The 24,174-nt window shown below is 37.0% G+C and overlaps 1 protein-coding gene across 1 annotated transcript in view; it reads right to left on the bottom strand.

Annotated features, from left to right (window-relative positions):
* The window catches only part of scro (scarecrow), a 63,126-nt gene extending 55,781 nt beyond the window's left edge, over positions 1–7,345 (bottom strand). The window contains exons 1-3 of the mRNA XM_074179656.1: positions 7,210–7,345; positions 3,267–3,513; positions 2,091–2,287 (exon numbers count right to left, since the gene is read on the bottom strand). Of these exons, the coding sequence (XP_074035757.1) occupies positions 2,091–2,287; positions 3,267–3,513; positions 7,210–7,219 (454 nt within the window). The 5' untranslated portion in view covers positions 7,220–7,345. The remainder of the gene's footprint in view (positions 1–2,090; positions 2,288–3,266; positions 3,514–7,209) is intronic.
* Between the last annotated feature and the right edge of the window lie 16,829 nt (positions 7,346–24,174).

The raw sequence follows: 24,174 nt of genomic DNA, 5'->3' as shown, positions 1-24,174 counted from the left end.
AATTCTTTCTTAGTGCGCGTCTAAGACTTAAGAAGCACCTATATACCAAACTTTAGCTTCCTAGGACTCACCAGTACGAAGAAACAAAGATGAATGAGTGAGTGTTAGGTGAGTGACTTCCGCATTCATAAGTATACATTATTGTAAATTTATTTTTATGCTGTTATCTCTCACCCTCACAAATCAAAACTTATGCGAGATGATGATTAACGAAGTTTTACCTTTTATCGTGCTATTCCTAAACAGATTCTTAACACGGAGTGCTGATAAATGTTTTTCTTTCAGTCCTAGTTGCATCAACTGCGATCTAAGTTAGGTTACAGACGAACACAACTTTATATTACTGCATTGAAAACCACATACGCAGTATCAATGCCAGGCACCTGCTGTATACAGACGCTAATGAAGATTACATTCAGCTCACAGCTGGAACAGAATTGCTTACAATTCAATATAACTACTGTTCCTATAGTCAGCTTGGAAACGAGGCAATAGTAAAGTCAATCCAGAAAGAAGGACTTTTCCCAATTATCAGAAGTGGAAGCACCAGAAATGCAACACAAGAAAACTCAAGAAGAAGAAGAATTCAAGAAGAAGTTTAACTTCTCATTGGAAAACTGTGTCTGTGCAGATGTGGACCGAAACCATGAGGGGATCTATTTGGATGTGATATGCAGCATATGTATTTGAGATTTTCGACACAAAGAAAATGAGAAGAGCGGAAGCAAGACCGTTTTGCCGATCGCAGAATGAAATTTCAAATAAACACCATCAACCCTCTAGGATTCCGCCGATTGTGTACTCAACTCGGAGATGTATATCGACTGTGCGTGTGTCTAAAGTGGCATAATGGGAATGCCTAGCGGTTGAACAGAGAATGTAATCGATACGGGGCACTTTACTCTGGAATCCTCCCGACGCGGTATCTCCGGGTAGCGAAATATTTAGCTTTGGTAACCCGATACGGGCAACGTGTCACCGGGGCGTTCCGTGGTATTAAAACGATCCTATTGACAATGATGACGGGCAACCGGAGGGCAGTGTTCCGTTTCTCACTGTATGTGTGATATGCCGAATTGGTGGTGGTAGGTAGATTGTTGTGGCTTTTCCTGAATAGGGCTAGTGATATGTGATACTATAATAATTTGCCATACTCAATGTATGCACTACTTTGTCAAGAAAGTATCGGGAATTGGTTGAATAAACGCAAAGTATGAATTATTCGTCTAAATTTACTGCATCGCCTTACTCGACTTCAGTACTCGCTGCAAATTCCATGTAATCAATCGTCTGAAAACGGGTTTCTCGAAGTGGTAATTTGCGTTTTGTAAAAAGAAAAATAGTCCGGAGCCATATCAGGTGAATACGGTGACTGTTCGATAAAATTTGTTGAGCTGTTTATTCATGATTACAAAATACTTTAAAATTGTACGAACTGATCCGTAAGATGTAGGAATTTCTTCTCTCTTAGACTTGAACGACGATTTTCAGTCACCATTTCCTTTCATTAGCGATATTAAGTTCAGTTGAGGATATTGATGGCCGACCAGAGCGAGGCAAATCTTCCACCACATTTTGACCGCTTTTAAATATACTGTACCACTCACTCTCACATGTTTTTATAAAGTTATTCACCGTAAGACGAATGCAACATTTTCAGCGATTTGGCACATGAAATTTCATTTGCAATGCAAAATGTAAGATTCTTTGTTCAATACTTTTATCCATTGTAATAATTGCAAAACACGTTTTAGGTTAATTGAGCTCGAACTCTACGTGAGTAAAAAAGACAGTTGTTCCAATCTGGCTACAAAAATAATTTCGATAATTCGTTCACTAGGGTTTTTTGAATGATCGGTTTCTCTTTTGAAAGAATGTAAATTGGGAAAACGAATCATTACACAAGCATCATCTATAACTTACGCCTTACAAGATAAAACACCTACTTTTGTACTTACAGCACCCTATTTCTCTACAAAAGAAAAACGAATGTTTGCATTCAATCAGAAAGACACGAATATCGAGATTAGGGCTAATCTCAGTAATGGTAACATTAAATTCGAAAAACTCCAATAAAAATTATATCTTACTTGCAAATCGAGGATCAGCTGCTGAACTCTGGTACCATCCGGAAGAATAGTGAGGTGCCAATCCTAAATTTTCAGAAACGGGGCAATACTGCCCGCCTCCGAACTGTCCCATCACGGGATAACCGCCGTTCATACTGCAGCCGCTGCTAGTACCACCAATTCCAGGAGAGTTCAAGCTACTTCCACTGGAAGTTGATCTGAAACAAAATAATAATTCATTCATGGTTCAAAATGGCAAATATCTAATAGATTTCAGTGCATTGTTTTTTTTAATTTGCCAAACACTTGCTCAGTCGACAGGGCATTTTCAAACCCGAAAGGCATTCTTGAGAATTAGAATTATTCAGTTTTGGCGAGGTTGAACGTTGCAAATTAATATTGTCAGATTTAACATACGTGGAAGTTTATCTGAAACAAAATATTAATACATTGAAAGTTTAAAATGGCAAATATCTGATATCTAATACATCTCAATGCATTAACGTATTTTGAATTTGCCAAACACTTGCTCAGTCGACAGAGCATTTTCAAACCCGAAAGGCATTCTTAAGAAATTGAAAGTATCCAGCTTTGGCCAGGTTGCACGTTACAAATTAATATTATCATGCATAAGATACATCATTAAATTTAGCATTTAGCAGTAAGTTAGCAAAAAGCAACACATATCCGCCGTCTCCAGTTTTTGTAGACCTTAAAGTAATTTTTCTTCTACTACTCTATGGCTCTCAAAGACTATCAAACTAATCGGAGACAAGTTTTAACTTTGAAACCATTGCAAAAAAACATTCTTTCAAGCAAGGGTGTCTCCCACGAATGTTTATAGAAGGGTTTTCGATTCCCTATCGCTTGCTGCTTTGCTTTTAAAAATGGGTCGGGTCATTTAGGAAAAAAGGAGTTTTTCAACACCAACAGCTTGTTTTCGGTGAAATACAAAATTCAAAACGATTTTGAATAAAAACCATTATATTATTTCGAATGTAAAGCTATGCTTAGTATAAGAAATTAATCACTGCGATGGGTGTAAGTCGTACAAATGTTCGACGAATATTAAAAAGTACATACACATTGGTCAACCCTCAAGCCTTACTTGCAAATGAAAATAATTCAAACACAACTGTGAAGTAATGAATTTGCTCAACTGTTGTCAAGCAAATAATGATTCATCAAAAAACTTACCTATAAGGTGATGGCGGGTTAGTGGCCAATTCCAATTTCCTGTAGGATTCCTCTATGGGACTGAGGATGTCAGTAACGCTGAAAGGAGTGGAGTGATGGAGCTGTTGCAGGTGACTCAAGACTTGAGGACTCGTCTGGTGATGCTTGGGGCTCAAGCTCATAGCAAGTTCGACGCCATTGAGCTCGGGGAGCAGGCCGTGCAGGTCCCCTCTGTCCGATACCACGGGGCCTTCCCCGTAGTTGCCACCTGAATAATCAGAACTGAGAATTTTATAATGCCATGGATGTATGTACAACTGATGATTAATTTTTTTTCAATGAGAGTGTTGTGAAAGTTTATCAGAGTAGAAATTACTTTTATTTACTTTAGAATAGATGAGGTGTCACTCGTGGAGGAAAGATGTATGACAATGAGCCCTTTCAGTGTCACTAATGAACCTTCGAGATACCGGACGCCCTTTCTCGGCGTAGAAAACCTTCTTATGGCGATGCGGGACTCTGCCGTGGTGGACCTCCTCTCCACAGCTACTCTTTGGACTCTTTATCGATCATGAAGTTACCAAAGAATACAACCTTGAATCTACGGAAATATCTGTGAAATCAGATAAAGAGCAAAAACTTCTCAGTTCTCTAACTTTTGAACCTGTCAACAAACCTAGAAGGCTAGGCTCCCTAGGAATCTGTCTTGTACCAAATTCTTGCGCACCAGATGCAGAATCTGCATCAGGAGAGGGCACAACTTCTCCCTGGAGGTCAAGCTCACAACTAAACTGTGATTCACCTAAGCCAAGGGCAAAAACCCTGCATAGATGAATCTAAGTTATCGACAGGTGTTGCTGACTAATAGATGCTTCGATGTTCAAGGTAGGAATCTTGCACCGTGAACATCCGTCATTTCATAATGTCATTATGGTTGCCGAAGAGGATTTCCAGAAGATGGTGCACAAGTATGATTCCACAACTGAACACTTCGATCTGGATGGCTGTAGGTTACCTAAGAGAATGAGGAAAGCGTCTGCTGACTGGTCACAGAAGATCTACTTCCTAAGCCACACATTTGTGTTGCTTACCTACCTGACAAAGGTAGCCAAAAACTGACCGCTGATCAGGTCCTCACTAGATTGAAAAAATGTATCATGATCTTTCAACAATCATTAAATATAAGTATAGTGAGCCGAGTTGGGTGTCCTTGTTCATCTTTGGCGAGTGCAATGGCTTGGGATGTGGGGGTTGAGCAAACCGGCCATCGGATGCCTGCTTCCACGTAGCCCCACTGGATACGGGAATGACAGAATCACTTGTGGTTCTGTTATTCCCTAACTGAATGGCATCCCGCCGATGGCTTAATCCTAAGGTGTGTGTATCCGTGCCGAGAGGATGAATGACACTGAGCCTATTAGCTGTCTCTACGGGATCTTTGAGATACCGGGCGCCCTCTCGTCGTAGCATCGCCTTGTCAAGGTAATGCAGGGCTCTGCCGTGATTGACCTTCTTTCCCTAGCTACTCGTGAGACTTTTATGGGCAGAGTAAACTTAAAAATGCTTTCTGACGCTGAGTCTACAGAGGAGATGGATGTCGAGCTTACGACTCCAACTGACCTGCCTGTAAATTTAGATCAGGAGCGAGTTTACAGAGGAGATGGGTGTCGAGCTTACGACTCCAACTGATATCTCTGTAAATTTAGATCATGAGCGGAGTTTCTCAACTCTCCCAACTCCTGGTCCAATAACTGAACCTAAAAAAAAGTTTGGTGGTGCAGCCAGGACACGACTGAGTCGTCTCCTCAAGAGCGGGGTACCTTATGAAACCGCCTTGCACCAAATTCTTGAGCGGCGTACGCAGAATCTGTCTCAGGTGGAGGAACAAACCCCCTATAAGCGAGTTAGCAAACGTTTGCGCTCAAGTGATGATTCACCAAAACCAGAGGCGTAAAATCGCTGCACGGGTGAATATAAGGCATCATCAGGTGTAGCTGACGTGCAAAAACCCTCATATCGAAAGGTTGTCGCGGGTATCAAAATGGGAATCTTGTACCTTGACTATCCGACTACCTCATTAACGATGCAACAGAAGAGCATATAGTTTGTGCCTGCCACGCTGGGGACCGAATCAGGTTCTTAGAGCCCGGCAGAGCCGTACTCTTACCATCTGACCTGAAAGACCACTCACCATACTAATCGGCTTCGTTAAGAAGCTGGGTTTATTTGGTCGAGTGTGAATAGGTGTGAGCCACAATAAACCCTTGCGGGTTGCGGTGGAGGGTCGAATAGACCCACTCACTTTGGACCTAACCTAACCTAACCTAATAGATATACTGATATGTGTTCTCTCTAAGTTGAGAAATGCCTTGAATAAAACAGCCGCGGTGCAAAAATTTTGTTGGACAGGCAAGAACAGAGGCGACATGTATGATTTCATGTATCATTTCAATTGAAATATTTCCCTTTCGTTAAACTGTTTTGTGTATACTCAGCTCACTTTCGTAAAATGAAAAGTGCAGTTGATATTGTTTCGGCAGATGATATCTATAATAATATCTAATAATAAATTGCTTCTATTTTAGTTGTTCAGCATGCCTAGAGCTATATTCATCCACTCAACCAAACATACATAGTTAGATACATATAAATACAATTATTTCTAAAATTATTTTCAGGGAAAAAAATTAAAAAATAAACTAAAACGGGAAATATTCTGAAGAATTTTTTTTGATTACGTACTTGATTTCAAGATCATTGTTTATTCAGGCAATTTCTTTTGCCTAAATATAATACAATGAAATTACAAAAAATACATATCAATTTAATTTGGTTTACCTACTGCTATATAATGTAGGTAGGTTTTTTATAGGTATGTTTAAGGTATAAACATTTATAAAATGTTTCTGTAGATAATTTTCTTATAAAAGATTATCGTTAAAATCCTTACTCTCATTTCATTTTTTGAAGATTCAAAATACGAAAAACCAATTAGTTAGGTTTAAGCATGAGAGTGGATTCAAACAAAAAAAAACAATCAGTCATATTCATATAATTGCAGCATCATTATAGATAGGTAGGTGTTTTTTGCTTATCACTAATAGTTGTTAGGTTATTTTAAAAAAGAAAGACATTAAACCGATAAAGTGTAAAGAATTATTTTAAATTGTGTAGGTATAGTTCCTCTGGAAACTATTGTTGACGTGTTTCACGATTTTTTACTGTCACACTAGCAAATAACTTGTTCAGGGTGGCTAAGGCTACTCAAACGTGAAGCAATTGACATCGTCAAACTAATTTTTGATGAAAACACTAGAAAAACAGCTTTATGCTATTGTTGTCAGCATGAGTGTGAAACTTTTCCGGAAAAGTTCAAAATTAGATGGAATGACTATATTTCCCGCGGGTAGATGAAGTAATAGGGAATATTTAAGACATTTTGTTATAACTGTACCTACAGCTAATTAAAGTTACTATCCAGAGGATCATATCTACTCTTTTTCTTTTGAACTTGCCAACTAAATTTAATTTTTGATAATTTAAACTATATCTAAAAGATCATTCGAAGCTTCGAAAGGAAACCAGAATCAGCTTTTCTTTATTTTTTTCCATGCAGATTATTTTGAACTCTTTATTCATTTATGACAACAAACAGTATAACTAGAACCTTATGTTTCACACTAATAACATCACCTAAATAATAACTTCGATTGAGAAAGAGAATTTAGGTAATACCTGAATATAAATTACATTCATGTTTGCATTTTTGATTTCAGACCACAAAATTAACGACTGACACAGTAACGTAGAGAAGTCTCCTACTTATTGGCTGTTGTTTCGGTTTTAAAAGAGATCAGATCTTATTGACCTTTGTTCGTTAGCTGCTTGGGGTGGTTATGATTCCCTAGACGCACGAGAACCGTTACACCTGCTAAGAACGAAGAATGAACTTATTTGCACTGACCTGCCGACATGGACTCCAGGACCACGAAGTAAACACGGCGCCTCCACAAAGAAAAACCACAGTCAATTCATGGAAAAACCCGCGCACCGACAGACAGACGAACCACACTTATCGAAAACTCGCAGCACAGCCGGCCGACGCGTTCTTCAAAAGAGAGCCCACTCGATCCGATAACCGAATCCAATAAACAAACTGACTAACTATATAAATAAATCAGTGATCGGGCTATAGCACTCTTGATGTAAGACTCTTTAACTCGAAGTGTGCTTAACTCGCCTAAGCGTACTCTTAGAGTGTACTCCAAGTGTACATGGCCCTTGTGCCGCGGCCACGGTGCACGAGCCCACTCGAAACGGAGGAGGGGCGTGGCCGCGACGACCTCCGCCAATGACGCGAGGCGCGAACGGCCGGTAGGTGGGTCGGGGCGGTTCGGGATTTTCTCTCTTAGACGGCGGCTACGCAGAGACGATTTCGTTGGGTACGCGACGAGAAAGACGCCCTTATGGAACCGAGCCCTTAGCGAGATTCGTTCTGTCGACCTATTGTGAGGCTCTCGAGATTCGAGAGGGCTGTACTCGACTGTGATATTGTATATTTATATAGTTTTATTGGGCATATTGATTTGAGGTTGGAGAGAACAATTTTTCGAGTATCATGAATTTCGATTTTTAATGTGTACGAGATTCGTGGAGGGCTTTTAAATCGCAGCTCTGATGGGTTTGTGTGTCTGTAATTGACAAGCTTCGTTGGGTTCGAGGACAAACAATGCACAAGGTTTTTAGTAGATACCTACCTACTTTTCACTAAAAAATATTTCATTAGTGTCATTCAATACATGGGAGTCAATTGTGAAGAGATAGATAATAATGAAGGACGTTTCACTTTTCCAAATAGGTATAGTTCAATCAAGTAAACGATATTGTGCAACCTACCTTCCTTTTATGTTTTGTGAATAATTCTACTGATTCCTCTTTCTTATTTATATATTTCAATAATAGGAGACTTAGGTATTACTTTTATAATTTTATCATACGACTATTTACAACCTCTCTTTTACATCATTTCTAACTTATTTCTTAATTTCGGCGTTGCCAACTATCTACCTACTTTGTATTCTTAGGGAGTTTTTAGCGTTACATCCAACAGCTCCCCTTTAATAGATAATATAGTTAGGGAGCTAACTAATTTCGTTATTCAATAACCATTTATGGTTATATAAGAATCAAAATAACCTATATATAATAAAATTATATATAATAATATATATAATAAATATTTCGTTTATATAGGAGAGTGGGAAAGTAGGGATTCAAATAATAGGGTGATAATTGAAAATACTTCTGAATACTACCTACATACTTACTCACACACTTCGATCACTTCAAAAACACTTCACTAAATTTCTTCGAAACATTGTAACGGAAAGCATATTCGTAGCAGCGACTTTGTTCTTCCCCGATAGTTCCGATGACCCGATCTGTTATTATTGTTAATATAATTAAAAGCAAACCTTTCCTTTGGAGAAGTCCCTCGCCGGAATTCGGGTATTAGTCAAATGTTTTTACGTGGCTGTAAATGTCAACTGGCAGTCTGATGACCAAACGAAAAAGGATTCTTTCTTTGGTGACTTCTTAATAACTACAGCTCTTTCTTCAGCTCTGTTACGCCAGCGACGCAAAGTACGGAAATCGCATTTAGAAAATGCCACAATTAGATACTTTTTAGGTACCGAAGTCAAAAATTAGATGTTCTGTAACTTACACCGCAACTCAATACTCAAAGTTGCGTTGCTAGCATTACATAATGAAAATAATAATAAAATAATGAATGTTAATCATCAGGTGCTCAGGTGCTAATTGAGTGCTAAACGGTGAGGATCGTAAAATTTTCCAATTAATAAACAAAAACTTCTAATTTCGCTAAATAACAGATCTAAGAATCAGGTCTCTCGAAAACGAGGACGAATGCTCGATCAGGTATAAACTAAGCGTGGTAATAAAGTGCTAATTAGGTGCTTGCAAGAAATTAAGATGAAAACGACCATGAATAAGCGGAAAAAATTTCGAGATACCTGATTTGAGAAAAAAATTAACAATATACAATAAAGTCTTGAAATGCTCGTAAACTCATACATAGAAAATCAAAATAAAGTGCTAATTAAGTGCTCTCTAGATATTCATAGTAAACCTAGATTCCATAATGCCTATGAGGCATTTGGATCTGCAAACCACAATGACTGATGGACTGAGTTCTTACAGTACGTTCCTCAATAAATAAGGGCATGAGAATAAAGTGCTAATTAGGTGCTCATTATTTATTTATAGTAAATCTAGATTCCATAATTCCTATGGGGCTTATGTACCTAATAACCACCATGGACCCGATAACCACCTTTTTATTTAACATAAGAAGTGTGAGATATTATCTTAAACAGACTAAAGAGAAGATTTCGAATATTTATTTTTTTACTTTAATAATAGCAAATATTTATCCTCGCAGGTTTTCAGAGCTTCGTACATCTTCATCTATTAAGTCGACAAAAAAGGATCAGAGCTTCTATAATGAGATTCGAATTGCCGACAAGAATTTTTCTAACATTCTAAAAAAAAATCTAGACGATAAGCGAAAGACTGTTTTTATTTTATCACTCCATTCATATAGACGAACCAGTTAAAAGTCATCTTGCAAACGCCCGCTAATAAAAAATAATGTTTTTAAAACAAGAAAGTTATGACTTTCTTTCCAATTGTTTTTTGTAAAAATGAGAATCAAAACGTTATTTTATTCAATTCTTGACATTTTCATAGAAATAGATTATTTTTAGCTTTCTCAGATGTGCACTAACAAAATAAATCGGATACCAATCCAATAAAGAACATCAACCACTGAAATTTTGAGCGTGAAAGTCAATATCATATCATGTTCCATGAGTACCTAATTTGCTCTTTATTCTCATGCCCTTATTTATTGAGGAACGTACTGTAAGAACTCAGTCCATCAGTAATAGTGGTTTTTGTTGAGCAGAGTTGGTTTACACAACGCAGCGTCCGCTGAGAGGTCAATAAACATCAACACCAATTGCACAATATTAATATATTTCTTGTTAAATAAGCAAGACAAAACATGGATGAAATTAAAACATGCGCGATACATCTACAACCAGCGTTGTTCTAGGGAGTTTGTTTTTGGTACTGAATTTATCCATCAAAAAGTACTGAATTTGTAGTAAACAGTACTGAATCGATCAATTTCTCACACCTTAGAAAAAATTTTCTGAATATAGGGCTTAGATATGTGTGTTTAACAGGTTGTGAATTATGAAAAATTCAAAGACAAATTGGCCTTTATGTATCAAATATATGATTCATCAAAGGCCATAGGTAAAATAATAGTTCTAACAATTATCATTGACAATGTTGACTATAATGACAATGACCATGATTTCTTAGATGATTATGAAACTGACCCACCACGTTTAAAGTATATTTGTAATTATCAACAATTGACGATATTCGATAAGGATAAAGTGGTGGCCCGTTTCCATAATTCCTTATTAGCAACCATGATTTCTGAATCAACTGTCAATATCTTTTCATATTATCACAATATTTAACCCACATTATTCAGTGACAACTGTCAAAGAACAAAAATAAACACTAAGTAATAACAATTCAGAAGTATTTTATTCAAAATGTAGTCAAATATAGCTTAAATTATTGTGACAGTTATGACAACCATGAATCATGTCATAACTGCCACTGTCATTTCACGCTGTCACAATTATTTTGCCTATATATGACTCCATTTTGAATAAAATACTTTTGAAGTGTTATTGCGTAGTGTTTATTTAATTCTGAAGAGCATTGTAGCATTTTGTCATATGTCAACTATATGAATAGGTTGCATTAAAATCCATTTAAGTGAGGCCACGTTTGGCTTTATAAACGACATCCGTTACCAACTAGTCGAATAGCCCTAGTTGCTGAGGCCACTAGCAGATTGAGGTATTTTTTGGTTTGTCATATGGGAAAACTGATTTGATAAAAAATAGCTTTTTTTTTACGTGTCTACGGCTTAGGTCATCAACCTAGTGACCTGGGTATGCAATGTTAATATCCTCTTAAGCCATCTGCAAAAATCTGAAAAAAAGTGTGAAAGCTAATTTTTTGTCTACCATCCCGGTTACCTATCCATTGTTTTCTGGTTGTTTTAGCAGTAAATAATTTTTTTTTAAATTATCGCTAAAATATTCTATAAAAACCAATGACAAAAATCTCAAAACAAAACACTCAGACTTTAGTTGTCAATTCAATGCAAAGGACCAGTTCTTCTTCTAATTTTTTTAGGTCATAATGTTTTGTGACTTCTGAGTTCTTAAAATTACATATGTTTTGATATTTCTCATTACTTTTGATCATATGTTTGATTTGACTGATATAATTCAAAAAGATCTAGTTAAAAAGTACTGTTTTTTGTTATAAAGTACTGACGTATTATGAATTCTTGAAAAGTACTGCTTTTAGTACTAAAGTACTGAAAATCCCAACGCTGTCTACAACTCTACAACTACTAACTTATGACATATGTCAGAGAAACTAACTAAATCAGTATGGCAACCATACAAATAATTAAAAGGCCAATTTCGATTGCACAGAACAATAAATAAGAATAACAGTTTTCAGATCCATAAGCCTCATAGGCATTATGGAATCTAGGTTTACTATAAATATCTAGTGAGCACCTAATTAGCACTTTATTCTTTTGCCATTATTTATTTAGGAACGTACTATAAGAACTCAATACATCAGTCATGGTGATTTTCAGGCATTGTAGAATCTAGGTTTACTATGAATATCTAGTGAGCACTTAATTTTGAGTGTCTATGTAAGAGTTTACGAGCATTTCAAGACTTTATTGTATATTGTTGATTTTTTTCTCAAATCAGGTATCCCGAATTTTTTTCCGCTCATTCACTGTCGTTTTCATCTTAATTTCTTGCAAGCACCTTATTGAGCATTCGTCCTCGTTTTCGAAAGACCTGATTCTTAGATCTGTTGTTTAGCGAAATTGGAAGCTTTTGTTTATTAATTAGAAAATTTTACGATCCTCACCGTCTACCACTTAATTAGCACCTAATAGCGTTTTCCTAAACATTCATTATTTCATTATTATTTTCATTGCGTTGCTAGCATTACATAATGCTAGCAACGCAACTTTGAGTATTGAGTTGCGGTGTAAATTACAGAACACCTAATTTATGACCTAACCTAACCTAACCTAACCTAACCTAACCTAACCTAAAAAGTACCTAAATTTGGCATTTTGTAAATGCGATTTCCGTACTTTGCGTTGCTGGCGTAACAGAGCCACTTTCTTCAGCGTTTTTCATTTGAAAACTGTAAGTGATGACTACTTTTCCTCTAGTCACTAAGTATGAAGAACATTTAGGTGCCACTTAAAATTTCGCTTCCGTCCGGTCAGGATGTTTTGTGAAAAACTTAATAATCCAAAAATAACTTATAACATGAATGTGGTAGAAAACCATACCAACAGCCTATTTTCGAAGCGATTTGCGTTCTTTCAACAAAGAAAAATAACCACAAATCCATAAAACTTCGTTTCCAATAAAAATCCAAACATCAAAAATAAATGTAGCGAACAATTTACCTTCTTCTCGAAAACCATCATCGCAAATTCAACTTTACACGATTTCATTGATGAATCGCCGGCGAACCCACTGGTCCGCTTTGAAAGTAACATCGAGTGGTGAGAGCAAGTACTTCAAAGTACTTCAGAGCGAATAATGATCCGAAAACGATTATGTTTTCAGCCCAGCAAGCTAGAATGGAATCAAAAACGCCCCATTGTTGCGTATCCGTAACAAAACTAATCGCATGGGACAGCCCATGTGTAAATAGTTCGTAATAGAGTTCGAGATGGAATTTGATAAGGAGAGATGGAGATCTTTCGGGCTTGAATGGATGTTAGTTTAATCCTAAACACATTCGAATTGATGGTATACAAAGATTATGGCACCTAGGGATCTTTGAGAGATTGAAGAGTTAGGAGTTTTTATTTGTGAAGGCAGGAATTTAATGGCTATCAAAGTTTTTTTATGAATATTGTTCTTGAGAAGGGGAAAAGACGATGTATTTTACACCGGATCCGCATGAAATTAAAAAATACTCAAGTTCGAAAGACAGTCTCTAAATTAAACTTTGACGTTTGAAAAATGTCACAATAAAATCCAAGCACAATTAAAAGAACTGCATGAATATACATTCGCAGATAATGTAAAGACGAATTTCTACCAGATGGACAACAAAACAGTGACTGTGTTCACTGTGTTGATTTCGAAAAAAACAGAAACTTGAATTGTCAAAATAAGAAACATTTTGAAAACTTTGTGTCGCGGGCACTGTTTTTGTAAACAACGAAATGTCCCATCGGTAGGCGGAAAGATCAAAAGGTTTTGGTGTTTTGTCTGTGTTTTTGTAAACAGAGTGGAATGGATCAAAAACACCTTCCGGTTCCGGTGTAGGTGTTTTCAGTCGCAGACCCAGCACAGAGATATCAACCTGCCTAGGAACCTAGGCAACTGTATTTCAAGCGAAAATTCACGCTATTCATTTGTACACGGAGATATTGAAAGAATCCAACCTCAAGCGGACAGTCAAGCGGCGTTGGAAGCTCTTGTCTCCTACCGACAAGCGTCCAAATTGGTAGGAAATTGCCAAACACGACTCTCCTCAATAGAAATACTTAAAAGATTGTATCTGGTCTAGATTCATGGCCTTGCTGGCCTGGTAGGCAATGAGACTGCAAAGGTCTTCCTTGCAAAGGAGGACCAGAACATAGCTTTAGGCTTTGCCGAACAAACATTGAACACCTGGATGGCAAGAAGATTTATGAACTTCTGGCAGAATCTTCCAGAATTGGCCGACTCCAAGGCGTTTATTCACCCTTCGAAGCTTGATACCAAACAGTTGTTGGACTACAGTAGGGATGAACTACGATGTCTAACAGGCCTTCTGCAGATCACTGTCATTTGAATTATCATATGCAGAAACTCGGACGGTCGGAATACAGTGTGTGTTGCCTCAGTTTGGAAAATGATGGAACAGCTGAGGACCGAATCAGGTTTTTAGAGTTCGGGCAGAGCCGTACACTTACCATCTGACCTGAAAGACCACTCACCATACAAATTAATCGGCTTCGTTAAGAAGGTGGGTTTATTTGTTCGAGTGTGAATAGGTGTGAGCCACAATAAACCCTTGCGGGTTGCGGTGGAGGGTCGAATTGACCCACTCACTTTGGACCTAACCTAACCTAGTTCGTTTGGTGGAAATCCGCCTTAAGAGTAACAAGTAAACCTAGAATCCATATGTTTTAGAACAGCGTTTATTAACCTTTTTCAGAACGCGGGTCCGTAGAAAATCAAGCACAATTTCAAGGACCCGTTTGATGAAATAACTCAGGTGGAGATTTTGGGCAATTTATTTCAGTACTGCAAAAAAATACTTCTTCATAAAAATTAAAAATATCTACTGATTTAATCTGAAGGTTGGTGCTGCTTTTTGTCAACTAAATCGGTAACATAGGTTTTGATGTTATTACTTAGTTATAATCTCAAATCGGATTCCAATTGTAAACTGTTTCTGTACTTTTTTTTATGTATATAGCAGCAGAGAATGTCTTTTCACAGAATTATGAATGTATGAGAAAAACAATAAAATTTCAGTGTCTCTTCCGATATTTCCTTATGATTTTTTTTCAAATTCGCCCAAAAACTTGATAAGGAAGATCCTTTGAAAAGGTCCACTATCCACTAACATTTATTTATTGATTCAAATTACTATTATCAGTATGGTGCAGCCAAGTGTAAGGATGGGTAACAGTTGGTACCAACAGAAAGAAATAAGGATGAGGGAATCTTCCAAGGGAAGGAAAGAAGTAATCAAATTGATTACTTCCTTCCTTTCCTTGGAAGATTCCCTCATCGTTATTTTTTGTATCAAGATGGAGTAGTAAAAAGCCAAAAACTTTCTTTCCCAAAAATTAATCGCTCCTAAAAATATAACTCCTTCAATTCAGAAAGAAATACAAATGCACAGAGCCACCAGCAAGAGCCAGCCGTACATTTGTGGTTTCAGTTAATATATCTTGCGTACAGACAAATTTAAAGAGACATCCGGATGAAAGGAGAAGACAAATACCTGCACTAAGGCGTTCTAACCGTATAAAAGAACAAACAAGAAAATGAAACGTTCAGTTTTAGGAGAGCCATAATTGTGTATTGCACTTCAATTGTTTCACATTGCTGTGTAACCAGTGGCGTTTAGGTTATGTCAGGTTGTTCTCTCCAACAAACATCTCATCCGTTTCAAAATGATATATCAGCTCCTGACAACTGAATCCGATACATTAGGCCATTTATCAATGACTGACATCTGTAATAAACCATTTGGAACCAACCTGCATCTGCTTCCTTGAAGATTTTTTGTTATTGAACCTTATTTTCATCCTACTTTTGGCGAGTTGTAGCTAGTATTTTAGAAATTCGTTGATAGTTCTTAGTCTTCTATTCAAGCCTTTGCAAAGTACATGTCCAAATCTCCAAATCTTTATGACACTTCACCCAATATATTTTCTGAAGTAAAAGTGGCTCCAAAACAGTCTCCAATTCCAGTTCAGGAATATTGTACCTCTTCATGTTGGTCGTGTTCAAAGATCTTCTACCACTTTGGTATCTCTCCTTTGTCAGTCCATTTCTGGGCTATTTTTGCAGTCGGGTGCTGCTTTTGTCTCTTCAAGACGGAGATATATCCTGGAATTGTCGATGTCTGCATCTCTGGATATGGTATATTATGTTGAGCTGTGTGAAATTTGTCACACTCTTCTGTTTTTCTTTTGATTGTCCATAAAATATTTGGCTGTTGTGATCCAGTCATCCTTTTTTGCGTTGTCTGCAACTAAGATCCCTGTTCAACCGTGCTTTGTTCAGATATCTTCTCAATGATCTGCTGTGATGGTTTGGCCCGGTTGTATCAAGTTATAGTATATCACACTAGCCGCTGACGTCCATACAGTAACCATGGTCTTTTTTGGTGGGTTTTCGCCTTTGAGGCGTGCCTGGGTTGCTCATCGGTATGCATGCAACTATGTCCTGGACACCTGCTTTGGTAATGGATTAACTTTTCATTACACGTGACTGTTCGATCCAAAAAGGATGATTCTTGTTGCCCAAAAGCAAAGAAGAACAGACCTTGAAACGTGAAAATTCCGGTCGACCGTTCAAATTGTGGAGCACCCACTTTTCGAGCTTTTTGGCCTTTCCAATAAGTTTTAAATCATCAAAAACCGCATGGAAGCTGACGCCTAGTTCTTCCACCATTCCACGCACCGTTTGTGATGAGTCAGTCTACAAAATGGTCGTCAAATCGTCGTCCTGGGGCGACCACTTAAGGGTCATCTTCGAAGCTACATTCTCCGAAATGAAATATAGCAAACCAACATCGAACAGTGGTTCAATTTGAATTCGTATTAGGGAAAAATTTACCGAAAATAGCTTAACAACGTCATATTACAGTAATAAATCGAAAACAGTGGCGGCACAAGATCTGAATTTAGTGTGGGCAAGGTACATTTTGTGAGGCTCTCTGATGGTGCAAAAAAAGGGTTTGTAAAATAAAAAACATTTGAAATTAAACAAATTTTTATTGATCGAGAAACACTTACCAAACCGACTCAAAACTAATAAAAAACATCATGCCTAGGTCGTCATATTAAAATCCCAGTCAAAGTTACTGACACTGCGGCTATTTACTCACTTTACTTTATTAGAAGAAACAAAAATTTCCTTTTTCTTTTGCTGAACCAGATTCCCATCTACTCCCTATTGTATCCGTAACCTGTGGGCGGTGGTCCACACCGCCCACGCCTTACGCCGCCTCTGGCTGAAAAGAGGCATAATTTAGAATTTGGAATGAATAAACAGCATCTATGATATCTATGAAATTTCTGATAACTCTTCCCGACAGGGCTACATAAAGGAGGCGATCTTGACAACACAGGCCAATTGCTTTGCTACCAGATTTATCTAAAGTCAAAACTGGTAATAAAACGAGTAATATCCTTCCTCGAGAAAAACAATATAATATATTTATTTATAGCTTTCAGTCATCAAAAGGTACACAAGACGCTATATTTTCGCTCCTGGAAAACCTGTACACCAATCTTAATGAAAGAGAAGCTGCGGCGGCCATGTTTTGTGACCTAACCACGGCTTTCGATTGTGTAGAGCACATTCTACTTCTTCGCAAGCTAGAAGTTTACGGATTTAGAGGATCTGCATTACTTCGGTTTGAGACGTACCTTTCTCATCGGCGGCAGAATGTTCTATTCGATGGAATTTCATCAGAGGAACGTTTCATTGGCAGTGGGGTCCCACAAGGTTCCGTTTTGGGACCGGTGGGTTTCTATCATTGATGTCAATGACCTAGTTCATGTGGACATAAGTGGTAAATTCACATGTTTCGCTGATGACACCACTATCCTCTGGCATGACAATACCGCCTCAAACTTACTTGATCAAATCATTGTCGACAATGAGTGGTGTGACTCCAGTCTTTTATCATTTAACATCGACAAAACAAATATGGTCAGGTTTAGATGTAATATAGGGGAAGTACTCTTGGAAAATGTAAAAATGGAAAATTAGGAGAAAAACAAATTTTTCTTGCAGCAGAATGTCATGCAGTGACATACCAGCGGCGGCTCGTCAGAGGAGGCAAGGGAGGCTTAACCTCCCCATAAAATTTGAGGCTATTCATCGCAATAAATTAAAAGATATTGACAAATAATTATGATTAATTTTTTCTAAAAATGCTTGGGTATCATTACTTTACCATTAATTTTTAATATAAATACATAATATGTCCGAAAAAACACTATCACTCACTACTTAGTACGTACCACACTGTATCCTGCATCAACAAACCTCAAACGCACCGCCCGCAAACGAATAACGATGAAACCATCAACCCGAAATAATAAATGCCATACGTTGATACATTGCAAGGGAGCCAAGCCTCCGACCGCTTTAAAAAACACAGGCTCCACGAGACCGATCCAACCAGCGACATACGTCCCGATTTGTAATTTCAGTTGCAGAAATTATAGCGTCGGAGGAGGCTTGCCTCCAGTTGGTCTCCGTTAGTATAGGAATGCGTTTATTTTTATTTAATCATTCGGACGGGATACCGTGACGGACCGGGACTAAAAAGTATTCCGGTAAATCGTTTTAGTGTTTCTTGATAATATATGTTTTTTGTGTATAAAACAGGCAATATTGTATTATAGCAGTGCTTTTTGGTAATATTTTTAATGTGTTTTTAAAGTGCTTTCTTTGAATTTCAAGGTATTTTCAGGTTTTCACTTTTTTTCCATTTACCTATTATGAATAAGTTGGACGAAATTAAAAAATCTGACGATATAGTCGATTGGTTGCTGACAAATAATTTTAAGTATTTATCTTATGATAATAAATTTTACATTATTAAAACTCTGGCAAGACCTCAACAACCAAATTTGTGTGTTTAAAGTCTTTATGACTTTAGCCTCCCCTGTTCTCCAATGCACGAGCCGTCGCTGCTTATATACTACTATTACAAAGATCAGTTTATTTTGCACAAATTGAGTCCTATTTACGTTATGGAATTTGTTTCTGGGAAAATTGTGCACAATTTCATTTCAATATGGTATATTCTTTACAAAAAAGATCCGTCAGATATTTATGCAAGGCTAACAGGGATTCATCCCGCCCATTATTTGTGAAGCAACTAATTCTGAACTCAGTATGTCCTTTTATTTTGAAAAAAGTGTGTCTTATCCACAAAAAATATAAAAATCAATTTGATACCACCGTAACTTACAGTAGGTATACGTCAGTCTTACTTCATTTCCCTTCCCACACCTACTCTAGCCCTTACACAAAATTCTATTATTTTCAACAGCAGGATTTATTTAATCACCTTCCCATTGATTTAAGGCGAATATATAATGAAAAGAAATTCAGAAAGAAAGTAAAAGAATTCCTTGTTGGGAGACCCTATTACCTATAGTGTGGACGAATTCTACCAATGGCATGTAGCTTTGTGTGAACAAGTTATTGAAATCAACACGAAATTGCTATCAATGTTCATTACAAGCATTATATCTACATTTACTCAATATTCATATATGCATGTTGTTATATTTGTTCTGCTGTTGTTCTGTTCAGCTGGGCTTAATATTGTTCTGTCCAAATACTCTCCTCTTGTCTCTGAGCATTATTTCATACACACATCGGAAAAGTCTAGGGATATTTTTATAACATACTAAATATCATAAAAATAAATGCATGAGGTCGTTTAATTTCGATTAAATTGGTACACTAGACCACCCTGTAGATTTCTATGGGTTGAACAAAGCCTGCAAAAACGGTAACTAATCTTTTATCAAGTTTTTTACAAACTGTAGGTTTTCGGCTAAAATGAATAATCTGAAAGTGTCGAGTTTGTACATTCTATGCAGTTCTTGCTCAGCAATTGAACTGGAAATATTGTGCTTTAACATGGAACGCCATCACTTACCATTGGCTGAGATGAATAGAGCTGTAGGGCTTCTTCAAGGTGGCATGCTACAAAATGATGTAGCTCTTCGTTTGGGGGTCTCCCAAAGTGTTATCAGTCGATTGTGGCGGCGTTTCCGTGAAACTGGCAGTCCAGCCGAACAACATCCAGGGCGAGGACGCGCTACAACTGCAGTTCAAGACCGATTTTTGGTCTTAACCGCAAGAAGACAACCGACAATCACAGCACCTGAGTTGGTTAACGTGTTGCAGCAGACGCACCAGGTAACCATTGGTCGTGATACTGTCAGAAATCGACTGCATGAAGCAGATCGCCACAACAGAAGGCCACTTAGATGTCCACCTTTGCCGAGAGGCAATCGCGGTAGAAGATTAGAGTGGTGTCAAGAACATCAAAACTGGGATGCAAATGATTGGGCCACAGTTTTGTTTACAGACGAATCCAGATTTGGATTTCATCCAGATTCTCGTCGAGTAAGACTGTGGAGACGACCTGGAAATAATGAACGTTTGAGACACGTCCAGGAAATCCACATATACAGAGGTGGTACAGTAATGCTATGGGGCGGAATCATGATCGGCGGCAGAACCGATCTCGTTTTTCCAAATTGCTCCCTCACAGCTCGACAGTACCTCAACACCATTCTTCTACCTATCGTCCGTCCGTTTGCTGGTGCTGTTGGTGAAAACTTCCACCTAATGCACGATAATGCTCGTCCACATGTCGCGCGTCTAGTGACTGACTGGCTCACCAACGAAGGAGTTGATGTATTGCTATGGCCAGCACAATCACCGGACCTGAATCCCATCGAGCATGTGTGGGACATGCTTCAACGAAGAATTACTCCGCATATGGGGAACATTCACACAACGTTTCAATTGAGAGAGCTTTTAATCGCTGAATGGGCAAATGTACCTCAACAAGACATTGACAATCTCATTTTGTCGATGCACGATAGATGTAGGGCCGTAATAAACCAGCGTGAAGGCCATACTTTGTACTGATTCCAATTTTTTTTGTATTATGATTTTTTTTCGGGGTGCCAAAGAAGAGCCATATTTTTTTTTTTAGTTTTGCTTATATGCGCACTCAGTATTTTTGACCATTTAATAAATTTTGTTGTAAGTTACATTCGTTTAATAATCACCCGTCAACTTTTTTTCCCTAAAGCGATCTAAAAAAAAATTATTGCCATTTTTAAAAATATCCCTAGACTTTTCCGATGTGTGTAGTTTATATTTGTTAATTCGATGTCCCATATACATGTTTTACTTCACTAGACTTTGCCAATCAGATGTTCAGTTCTTGGGTAATGAAGCATATTTTGATTTGATTTGGTCTATGTAAAGAGTATACAAAATTCTCTATCGCTCAGTATATACCACGACACAGTAGAATCAAAATCGTATTCGTGAAGTTCGCAATTTCTTCTCGTTTCGAAAGGCATGAAATCTTTTAAACGCACAATAATCCCCGACAATTTAGTATCATTAAACTCAATCATCTGGCACCATTGTGGAAGAAGAATGGGACTGGAACCGAACCTACCATTAGTGAGAGTGGCCCATTCATGCCGAGTAATAAAAGATTTTAGATATGATGCATTCGGCACATTCATGAAGACAGAAAGACCCACAAAGCGTTTTGTTTACTATTTACTACAATGTTTATACGCTAATACGTTGTACTTCCTGTTTTTCAGGTAAAGATGAGAATCGCTACTAACAGGTACATTATTTTCTACGTTATTGAGCCAATCGTTCTAGTTCAATTCCGGTTTTCAATTCGCAGACCCTTCCGCAGAGAGTTACTTTATCGACAAGGAATTTATGTCAGCACTACCAGACATATATATGAATTATAAGATCTCTGAATGAAAAAAGAATATAGTTGAATGATTTTATGATATAGAATGAGGTTTGTCGACGTGAGACGAAGTCATCGAGGAAATACGTAATGGTTATTTAATATTTTCATAATTTTCGGAAAGGAAAGTTGTGGCTTTTTTCCCCAAAAATTATTCTCTCCTAAAATGATCCCCTTTTCAATCAGAACAGGAATCCTATGGCTGGGATTAAATCAAATAATCGAATGAATGCCATTACGTACTGTCATCGATTACATGAGTAAATTTAACACATTTGTGACATTAAGTTGTGATTTTATAAATAAACTGAGTGCTTCAACTTGAAATGTTGTCCAGGTTAGTGCTGAAGAGACAATAAGGCAAGTGACTTATTCCGAAACATCGGATGTCCGCCACTGAGGATAACAGTATTCCATGAGTGGAATTTTACCTCTTCCATATACTATATTGTGTAGCAATCCTGTGAATGATATCTGCTTCAATTTCATAATGAATGATCGGAATACAAACTGTTTAATTCAAAGTTCAAGTGTCTGAAACTTCCTTTTTTGTGTGATCTACACATCTTTATATAGAGTTTTTTTTTTTAATTAATTGCATGGCATGAGCAATTTCTCCATTAGTGATTTGACGATTCTTCATAACAACTTTCTTCACTTTCTCAACATATTCGTCGGTTGTTGATGTTCTGGGGCGTCCAGGCTAGCGTCGACATTCAAATCTTCTCGACCTTTTGTGAAAAGCTTGCGTATCAAATGAATATTACTGGAGTTTTTTCCCAACACCAAATCGTTATTTCAACACCTCGACACGTGTTTCGATCGAAAAGTGATCATCTTCAAAGAGGAAGATTAAAACGAGAAACTAATGCGACCTAACCCTATTTATGCTATAAAGGTAACCCATACAGGTAAACCATCCAGTCGTACCAACCGTACAAGTATACCAACCTAAATTAATTTTACAATTTTGCCTTATCTATTATTTTACAATATATGTTTAAATATAACAATTTTCAGCTATATAAAACAAATAATTTCACAATATTGCCTATCCAAATTTATTTTTGCAATGTGTCCGTATGTAGTAATCAGTAAACCCAACAACATTATTTTATTTCCATTTCCATTCCATAGACTTCAGTTCATTAAGATTAGTTAGACAAGTTAACAACAACAGGGAACTATAGATGCCTATGAGAGTGTGGAAATAAGTAAACACAATAATATTATGAATAACGATGACGGACCTATACCAAAGCTTGTTAAAATAAAATAAAATAAAATAATGTTGTTGGGTTTACTGATTACTACATAAGGACACATTGCAAAAATAAATTTGGATAGGCAATATTGTGAAATTATTTTTTTTATATAGCTGAAAATTGTTTTATATAAACATATATTGTAAAATAATAGATAAGGCAAAATTGTAAAATTAATTTAGGTTGGTATACCTGTTTGGTTGGTACACCTGGATGGTTTACCTGTATGGGTTACCTTTATAGCATAAATAGGGTTAGCTCGCATTAGTTTCTAGTTTTGATCTCCCTCTTTGAAGATGATCACTTGGTGATCGAAACAGGTGTCGAGGTGTTGAAAATAACGATTTGGTGTTGGGAAAAAAACTCCAGTAATATGCATTACTACACCAATGGTTCCAAACAGTGCATCAATAGCTTGCGTACCTACCACTTGTAAATATTTTTTTCTGACTCAGGGTACAATCATCGTATGCCACTAACATTTCAAGTGTTTTTGAGTACTTCATTCCATTTTTTACACAAAATTTGAAGAAAATTCTATGATGAATGAAGAAAAGAAAAATGAAACTTTCTATGTTTTTTACCACTTTTATTTGTAACTAACGTTACTGCAGTTTCGTCCTATACGGACATTTTCAAACTTATACAATAAACTAACAACGGTTATTACATTAGCCTAATAAAGTACTAATAAAGGTACTTGGCTTGATTGAGTACCTGAATTTACAGTTTACAATGCGCATGCATAAATAAAATTAAAAGATAATAATAATAATAAAATAAATGAAATTTCTGTTTTTTTAGGCAGATCGAAACCATACAGATGAGCACAGTGACTGAATTTTGTATCTATATCACAGCATAGGTAACAATTCTTAACTATGCTGTGTCTACATCTATTGTTGACGGATTCTCCAAAGCATTAACATAATATGTTTTCTACATTTTGAGAAGTCCAATAGAAATCATTCCTTGTTTAAACTTTCCTTGCGTTGGCAATTGATGCGACATCTATTTTGTAATCGAAAAACTAATAATACAAAGGTATTAATAGGATCAATCGACAGATGAGGTGTTCATAAAAAGTCAAAAACCATAATTATTGTAAGGATTACAACTTAATTCTTCAATTACATCATCCACACTGACTGTACTAGTCAATAGACATTTCACAACAATTATCCTGAATTCGTTCCCAAGAA

Source organism: Leptinotarsa decemlineata, unplaced genomic scaffold (assembly GCF_025532065.1).
Source record: "Leptinotarsa decemlineata unplaced genomic scaffold, Ldec_3_MD MMD2_tig00026282_RagTag_RagTag, whole genome shotgun sequence".
Taxonomy (NCBI): domain Eukaryota; kingdom Metazoa; phylum Arthropoda; class Insecta; order Coleoptera; family Chrysomelidae; genus Leptinotarsa; species Leptinotarsa decemlineata.
The sequence above is the reverse complement of the archived record's forward strand: the minus strand, read 5'-3'. Positions and strand labels throughout refer to the sequence as shown.